This window comes from Doryrhamphus excisus, linkage group LG1 (genome assembly GCF_037039965.1).
Source record: "Doryrhamphus excisus strain RoL-2023G ecotype Guam linkage group LG1, RoL_Dexc_Guam_v1.1, whole genome shotgun sequence".
Lineage (NCBI taxonomy): Eukaryota > Metazoa > Chordata > Actinopteri > Syngnathiformes > Syngnathidae > Doryrhamphus > Doryrhamphus excisus.
In genome coordinates, this window is record NC_136357.1 from 29,580,769 (window position 1) to 29,590,958 (window position 10,190).

The 10,190-nt window shown below is 41.6% G+C and overlaps 1 protein-coding gene across 6 annotated transcripts in view; it reads left to right on the forward strand.

The window, feature by feature from the left end:
• Nucleotides 1-10,190, forward strand: part of LOC131131824 (neural-cadherin) — a 122,831-nt gene that overhangs the window by 110,038 nt on the left and 2,603 nt on the right. For all 6 annotated transcript variants that reach the window (XM_078793515.1, XM_078793517.1, XM_078793519.1 and 3 more), the window contains 2 exons: nucleotides 5,774-6,018; nucleotides 9,574-9,728. In XM_078793515.1, the coding sequence (XP_078649641.1) occupies nucleotides 5,774-6,018; nucleotides 9,574-9,728 (400 nt within the window). The remainder of the gene's footprint in view (nucleotides 1-5,773; nucleotides 6,019-9,573; nucleotides 9,729-10,190) is intronic.

Below are 10,190 nucleotides of genomic sequence, written 5' to 3' on the forward strand. Positions count from 1 at the left end.
ACTATACTACCGTACTTATGTACTATACTACCGTACTTATGTACTATACTACCGTACTTATGTACTATACTACAGTACTTATGTACTATACTACAGTACTTACGTCTTATACTACCGTACTTATGTCCTATACTACCGTACTTATGTACTATACTACCGTACTTATGTACTATACTACCGTACTTATGTACTATACTACCGTACTTATGTACTATACTACAGTACTTATGTACTATACTACCGTACTTATGTACTATACTACAGTACTTATGTACTATACTACAGTACTTACGTCTTATACTACCGTACTTATGTCCTATACTACCGTACTTATGTACTATACTACCGTACTTATGTACTATACTACCGTACTTATGTCTTATACTACCGTACTTATGTCCTATACTACCGTACTTATGTACTATACTACCGTACTTATGTACTATACTACCGTACTTATGTACTATACTACAGTACTTATGTACTATACTACCGTGCTTATGTACTATACTACAGTGCTTATGTACTATACTACAGTACTTACGTCTTATACTACCGTACTTATGTCCTATACTACCGTACTTATGTACTATACTACCGTACTTATGTACTATACTACCGTACTTATGTACTATACTACAGTACTTATGTACTATACTACAGTACTTATGTACTATACTACAGTACTTATGTACTATACTACAGTACTTACGTCTTATACTACCGTACTTATGTCCTATACTACCGTACTTACGTCCTATACTACCGTACTTATGTACTATACTACCGTACTTATGTACTATACTACCGTACTTATGTACTATACTACCGTACTTATGTACTATACTACAGTACTTACGTCTTATACTACAGTACTTACGTCTTATACTACCGTACTTATGTCCTATACTACCGTACTTATGTACTATACTACCGTACTTATGTACTATACTACCGTACTTATGTACTATACTACAGTACTTATGTACTATACTACCGTACTTATGTACTATACTACAGTACTTATGTACTATACTACAGTACTTACGTCTTATACTACCGTACTTATGTCCTATACTACCGTACTTATGTACTATACTACCGTACTTATGTACTATACTACCGTACTTATGTACTATACTACCGTACTTATGTACTATACTACAGTACTTATGTACTATACTACAGTACTTACGTCTTATACTACCGTACTTATGTACTATACTACCGTACTTATGTACTATACTACCGTACTTATGTACTATACTACCGTACTTATGTACTATACTACAGTACTTATGTACTATACTACAGTACTTACGTCTTATACTACCGTACTTACGTCCTATACTACCGTACTTATGTACTATACTACCGTACTTATGTACTATACTACCGTACTTATGTACTATACTACAGTACTTATGTACTATACTACCGTACTTATGTACTATTCTACAGTACTTATGTACTATACTACAGTACTTACGTCTTATACTACCGTACTTACGTCCTATACTACCGTACTTATGTACTATACTACCGTACTTATGTACTATACTACCGTACTTACGTCCTATACTACCGTACTTACGTACTATACTACCGTACTTACGTCCTATACTACCGTTCTTATGTACTATACTACCGTACTTATGTCCTGTACTACCGTACTTACGTCCTGTACTACCGTACTTACGTCCTGTACTACCGTACTTACGTCCTGTACTACCGTACTTATGTACTATACTACCGTACTTACGTCCTGTACTACCGTACTTACGTCCTGTACTACCGTACTTACGTCCTGTACTACCGTACTTACGTCCTGTACTACCGTACTTATGTACTATACTACCGTACTTATGTACTATACTACCGTACTTATGTACTATACTACAGTACTTATGTACTATACTACAGTACTTACGTCCTATACTACCGTACTTACGTCTTATACTACCGTACTTATGTACTATACTACCGTACTTATGTACTATACTACCGTACTTATGTACTATACTACAGTACTTATGTACTATACTACAGTACTTATGTACTATACTACAGTACTTACGTCTTATACTACCGTACTTACGTCCTATACTACCGTACTTATGTACTATACTACCGTACTTATGTACTATACTACCGTACTTACGTCCTATACTACCGTACTTATGTACTATACTACCGTACTTACGTCCTATACTACCGTTCTTATGTACTATACTACCGTACTTACGTCCTGTACTACCGTACTTATGTCCTGTACTACCGTACTTACGTCCTGTACTACCGTACTTATGTACTATACTACCGTACTTATGTACTATACTACCGTACTTATGTACTATACTACAGTACTTACGTCTTATACTACCGTACTTATGTACTATACTACCGTACTTATGTACTATACTACCGTACTTACGTACTATACTACCGTACTTACGTCCTGTACTACCGTACTTACGTCTTATACTACCGTACTTATGTACTATACTACCGTACTTATGTACTATACTACCGTACTTACGTACTATACTACCGTACTTATGTCCTGTACTACCGTACTTATGTCCTGTACTACCGTACTTACGTCCTGTACTACCGTACTTACGTCCTGTACTACCGTACTTATGTCCTGTACTACCGTACTTACGTCCTGTACTACCGTACTTACGTCCTGTACTACCGTACTTATGTCCTGTACTACCGTACTTATGTCCTGTACTACCGTTCTTATGTACTATACTACCGTACTTACGTCCTGTACTACCGTACTTATGTCCTGTACTACTGTACTTATGTCCTGTACTACCGTACTTATGTACTATACTACCGTACTTATGTACTATACTACAGTACTTATGTACTATACTACAGTACTTACGTCTTATACTACCGTACTTATGTCCTGTACTACCGTACTTATGTCCTGTACTACCGTACTTATGTCCTGTACTACCGTACTTACGTCCTGTACTACCGTACTTACATCCTGTACTACCGTACTTACATCCTGTACTACCGTACTTACGTCCTGTACTACCGTACTTACGTCCTGTACTACCGTACTTATGTACTATACTACCGTACTTATGTACTATACTACAGTACTTACGTCTTATACTACCGTACTTATGTCCTGTACTACCGTACTTATGTCCTGTACTACCGTACTTATGTCCTGTACTACCGTACTTATGTCCTGTACTACCGTACTTACGTCCTGTACTACCGTACTTACGTCCTGTACTACCGTACTTATGTCCTGTACTACCGTACTTACGTCCTGTACTACCGTACTTACGTCCTGTACTACCGTACTTATGTACTATACTACAGTACTTATGTCCTGTACTACCGTACTTATGTCCTGTACTACCGTACTTATGTCCTGTACTACCGTACTTACGTCCTGTACTACCGTACTTACGTCCTGTACTACCGTACTTACGTCCTGTACTACCGTACTTACGTCCTGTACTACCGTACTTACGTCCTGTACTACCGTACTTACGTCCTGTACTACCGTACTTATGTACTATACTACCGTACTTACGTACTATACTACCGTACTTACGTACTATACTACCGTACTTATGTACTATACTACCGTACTTATGTACTATACTACCGTACTTATGTACTATACTACAGTACTTATGTCCTGTACTACCGTACTTATGTCCTGTACTACCCTACTTATGTCCTGTACTACCGTACTTACGTCCTGTACTACCGTACTTACGTCCTGTACTACCGTACTTACGTCCTGTACTACCGTACTTATGTACTATACTACCGTACTTATGTACTATACTACAGTACTTACGTCTTATACTACCGTACTTATGTACTATACTACCGTACTTATGTACTATACTACCGTACTTACGTCCTGTACTACCGTACTTACGTCCTGTACTACCGTACTTACGTCCTGTACTACCGTACTTACGTCCTGTACTACCGTACTTATGTCCTGTACTACCGTACTTACGTCCTGTACTACCGTACTTACGTCCTGTACTACCGTACTTATGTCCTGTACTACCGTACTTATGTCCTGTACTACCGTACTTACGTCCTGTACTACCGTACTTACGTCCTGTACTACCGTACTTATGTACTATACTACCGTACTTATGTCCTGTACTACCGTACTTACGTCCTGTACTACTGTACTTATGTCCTGTACTACTGTACTTATGTCCTGTACTACCGTACTTATGTACTATACTACCGTACTTATGTACTATACTACAGTACTTACGTCTTATACTACCGTACTTATGTCCTGTACTACCGTACTTACGTCCTGTACTACCGTACTTATGTACTATACTACCGTATTTATGTACTATACTACAGTACTTACGTCTTATACTACCGTACTTACGTACTATACTACCGTACTTATGTCCTGTACTACCGTACTTATGTACTGTACTACCGTACTTATGTCCTGTACTACCGTACTTATGTCCTGTACTACCGTACTTATGTCCTGTACTACCGTACTTACGTCCTGTACTACCGTACTTAGGATCGTGGTGTGATGAGCTGAGACCAAAGATTGAGGGTAAAATACCAGGCGATGGTTCCACAGCCGTCTGCGGTCCTGATGGTTCTCCGTCCTCCCAGAAGGAGTGGGCGTGTTTGAAGAGGATGAAAGCCTTTAAGCGGGACTTGGCCTTTCCGGTGAAGAGCTAACGTGCTAACGAGGCTGTAAAGCGCTAAGTGTTGGCCATAAAGGCCGCTAATGATGGCGGGCGCTCGGCAGCAGCCGCTGACGCATTTCAATCAGTCGTGTTTGTCCTCCTGGACTCGCCGCCATGCATAAAAGATGGAGTCATAAATATATTTACATTTGGCACTTCTCATGATGGCTTTGAAACGCCGAACACCAGGATGATGCCTCCTTGGGATGACCCACATCCGACCCAGCCGCCACTTCGGGGGATCCGCCGTTTACTCCCGACCCGGTCTTCAAATCGCCCGTGACTTCAAATCGCCTTTGAGAAGTCCTTCTTTCTACCTCGCCTTACTGCCCCGATAAAACCATGGATATGAAAAATGAATTCACTATCACTGAAATACGTATATGGATACAAATGAAATACGTATATGGATACAAATGAAATACGTATATGGATACAAATGAAATACGTATATGGATACAAATGAAATACGTATATGGATACAAATGAAATATATGGATGATAGAAATGAAATATATAGATGATAGAAATGAAAGATATAGATGATAGAAATGAAAGATATAGATGATAGAAATGAAATATATAGATGATAGAAGTGAAAGATATAGATGATAGAAATGAAAGATATGGATGATATAAATGAAAGATATGGATGATAGAAATGAAAGATATAGATGATAGAAATGAAAGATATGGATGATAGAAATGAAAGATATGGATGATAGAAATGAAATATATAGATGATAGAAATGAAAGATATAGATGATAGAAATGAAAGATATAGATGATAGAAATGAAAGATATGGATGATAGAAATGAAATATACGTATGTATATATGAGAATATAAATATATGAGAACAATAGGGCTGTCAAAGTTAAGGTGTTTCCTTTAACGGCAGTCATTTCTTTGGGGGGGGGGGGGGGGTGATTAACGTGCACTCCTCCTGGTTAGGGTGTGAATGGAGTCCTAGTTCTGAAAGTTCCAAAACACACACACACACACACACACACACACACTTCAAGCCGCTCTGTGTCCTCACAGGTGTCCGCCAGGTCACATGGTGCGCGTGAACGGCAGCAGGAAGTCGTGCGTGTACACGCTGTGCGCCACGCGGCCGTGCCACCGCGGGACCTGCGTGCCGCACTCGCCCTCCAAGTTCACCTGCCACTGCCCCGAGGGCCACCGGGGTCGCCTGTGCGAGACCACGCTGGCCGTGTACCGTGACGACGTGGGCCTCAGCTTCAGCTCGCTCTTCGCCATCTGCATCTGCTTCATGGCGCTCGTTGGTACGTACCTACAAAGTACTTTTTACACCACAAGTACTGACAACGCAATATTGCATTACTGCCAATGTACATGCACGGGTGAGCAATTTGTATTACTCTTACTGCAGTAGGACTAAGAGTAGTAGTAGTAGTTTTGACAGTTACTGCAGTAGGACTAAGAGTAGTAGTAGTAGTTTTGACAGTTACTGCAGTAGGACTAAGAGTAGTAGTAGTAGTTTTGACAGTTTCTGCAGTAGGACTAAGAGTAGTAGTAGTAGTTTTGACAGTTACTGCAGTAGGACTAAGAGTAGTAGTAGTAGTTTTGACAGTTACTGCAGTAGGACTAAGAGTAGTAGTAGTAGTAGTTTTGACAGTTACTGCAGTAGGACTAAGAGTAGTAGTAGTAGTTTTGACAGTTACTGCAGTAGGGCTAAGAGTAGTAGTAGTAGTTTTGACAGTTACTGCAGTAGGACTAAGAGTAGTAGTAGTAGTTTTGACAGTTACTGCAGTAGGACTAAGAGTAGTAGTAGTAGTTTTGACAGTTACTGCAGTAGGACTAAGAGTAGTAGTAGTAGTTTTGACAGTTACTGCAGTAGGACTAAGAGTAGTAGTAGTAGTAGTTTTGACAGTTACTGCAGTAGGACTAAGAGTAGTAGTAGTAGTTTTGACAGTTACTGCAGTAGGACTAAGAGTAGTAGTAGTAGTAGTTTTGACAGTTACTGCAGTAGGACTAAGAGTAGTAGTAGTAGTTTTGACAGTTACTGCAGTAGGACTAAGAGTAGTAGTAGTAGTTTTGACAGTTACTGCAGTAGGACTAAGAGTAGTAGTAGTAGTTTTGACAGTTACTGCAGTAGGGCTAAGAGTAGTAGTAGTAGTTTTGACAGTTACTGCAGTAGGACTAAGAGTAGTAGTAGTAGTTTTGACAGTTACTGCAGTAGGGCTAAGAGTAGTAGTAGTAGTTTTGACAGTTACTGCAGTAGGACTAAGAGTAGTAGTAGTAGTTTTGACAGTTACTGCAGTAGGACTAAGAGTAGTAGTAGTAGTTTTGACAGTTACTGCAGTAGGACTAAGAGTAGTAGTAGTAGTAGTAGTTTTGACAGTTACTGCAGTAGGACTAAGAGTAGTAGTAGTAGTAGTTTTGACAGTTACTGCAGTAGGACTAAGAGTAGTAGTAGTAGTTTTGACAGTTACTGCAGTAGGACTAAGAGTAGTAGTAGTAGTAGTTTTGACAGTTACTGCAGTAGGACTAAGAGTAGTAGTAGTAGTTTTGACAGTTACTGCAGTAGGACTAAGAGTAGTAGTAGTAGTTTTGACAGTTACTGCAGTAGGACTAAGAGTAGTAGTAGTAGTAGTTTTGACAGTAATCCCTCACTCCTGGTGGTTCTTTGGTTCCAGACTGTGCTCATGCCTGCAAAGGAGGACTCCTTGTTTACAAAAGGGACCATTTTGGTATTTAGAGCATCGAAAAACGCTTTACATGTTTTTAACATGATTAGAGCCCTCTAGACATGAACTAACACCCCTATAGTCACCTTTACACTTTTACCCGTTTACTGGGACGGCTTGCATCTGAGTGGGAAGCTTCTGGGATGAGACTCAGCACCTCCAAATCAGGCCGTGGTTCTCAATTTACCATCCGACCTACGCCCCCCCCCCCCCCCCCCCCCCCCACCTATGGTCAGGAGCTTTGGGTCGAGACCAAAAGAACGAGATGGCGGATTCAGGCGCCTGAAATGACTTTCCTCCGTTGGGTAGCTGGACTCACCCTAAGAAATAAGGTGAGGAGCTCAGTCATCTGGGAGGGGTGACTCGGACTTGGAGGGGCTGATTCCCATCCTGGCCGCTTCACACTCGGCTGAGAACTGATCCAGTGAGAGCTGAAGATCACGGCTGGCTGAAGATCAGGGCTGGATGAAGATCAGGGCTGGATGAAGATCACGGCTGGATGAAGATCACGTTTGGATGAAGCCATCAGCACCACATCATCTGCAAAAAGCACCCAACCAGAACCCTCCACATCCGGGCTGTGCCCAGAAAAGTAACCTTTGGACACCCCCGCTGCAAAGTGTGTGCGTGTGCATGTGTGTGTGTGTGTGTGTGCGCGCTGTGAATTGTGGTGAATTCCAACCTCAGCAGCATCTAACTTTCCAGGCTGAGCATGTCTTTAGGAGATGTCTCCTTTGGTGTCTGCGTGCCTCCAACATGTTGGATGAACACAAGGGCGCTTTTCTTAGCTTTGGTGTGAGATGTTCACACACACACACACACACGCACACACACACACACACACGCACACACACACAGGCACACACAAACGCAGCTGACAAAGGCGAAGATAAAAGCCAATGAAGTCTTTCTTTGCTGCGTGTCAGCAGATGGTACCCTCAAGCTGCATGGACATCCTTGAAGCTTTCACCTCACGTCTTCATCCTCAGACACACTGTGCAGCTAAATGTGCTGCTAGGAGGAGGTGGAGATGTTCCTCTGTGTTGTACAGCGTGTGCACGAGGCAGGATGGCTTTCCAAATGTTCAGCTGTGAGCTTCGCTAACTTGCTACTGACCGCCGTGCTTGGCATCCATATCAACGTGAGGACGTGAGGACGTGACAATGTGAGGACGTGAGGACGTGAGAACGTGAGGAGTGCCAATCCAAATATCTTCTTTCCTCCACTTAAAGTCCACACAAGGAAGAGATGCTCTTTAGAAGTCATGAAGTTGTAGAAGGTGGCGGCGTGCAACCTTGGCGCAAATAAGGTGCACACACACACACACAAACACGGACACACACATGCACACACACAGAAGCAAATGAAGACATTTCCAGCGCTCGGCCTGTTGGTTGGTATTTCTTCAGCCTACTTGCGTCAGAAATCAATGCGAGCAGAGCGTCTGTCTGGAGAGCATCTGTGCTCAGATCCACATGTGCTGCTGTTCATTTTCCATTCTGACTTTTTATTTCTCTTCATCTGCTGCCTGGCTGACAGGATGTGCTCCTCACATCTCGCCCGTCAACATCGCAATTTCATTCCACATCCAACGTGTCTCCAACTCCAAAGGGTCCAACAGCAACAACAGTAATACCAATAGTACCAGTAATACCAATAGTACCAGTAATACCAATAGTACCAGTAATACCAATAGTACCAGTAATACCAATAGTACCAGTAATACCAATAGTACCAGTAACACCAATAGTACCAGTAACACCAATAGTACCAGTAACACCAATAGTACCAGTAACACCAATAGTACCAGTAATACCAATAGTACCAGTAATACCAATAGTACCAGTAATACCAATAGTACCAGTAATACCAATAGTACCAGTAACACCAATAGTACCAGTAACACCAATAGTACCAGTAATACCAATAGTACCAGTAACACCAATAGTACCAGTAACACCAATAGTACCAGTAACACCAATAGTACCAGTAATACCAATAGTACCAGTAACACCAATAGTACCAGTAATACCAATAGTACCAGTAACACCATGATGCTCAAGGGGGGCCTCCTTTGGGGGGAGGCCTGTGCTTCAGCGACGCTAAGGAGGTGGTGGTCCTGTCTTGCAGTGCTGCTGCTGGGCATCTTCCTCTACACGCGCTGGAGGAGCTACAAGGGACTGAAGGAGGGCGTCTACCACGTGTCCGCCCACCATGACGGCTGGGAGGACATCAGGGAGAATGTGCTCAACTACGACGAGGAGGGCGGTGGCGAGGAGGACCAGGTATCTGCTCCACATTCACATTTGCATGCGTAGGTACATGAAAACACACATACTACATGCGACATACTAACATACACACATACTACATGCGACATACTAACATACACACATACTACATGCGACATACTAACATACACACATACTACATGCGACATACTAACATACACACATACTACATGCGACATACTAACATACACACATACTACATGCGACATACTAACATACACACATACTACATACGACATACTAACATACACACATACTACATGCGACATACTAACATACACACATACTACATGCGACATACTAACATACACACATACTACATGCGACATACTAACATACACACATACTACATGCGACATACTAACATACACACATACTACATGCGACATACTAACATACACACATACTACATACGACATACTAACCCCTTATGTTTTTTGTCAAAATGACCAAATT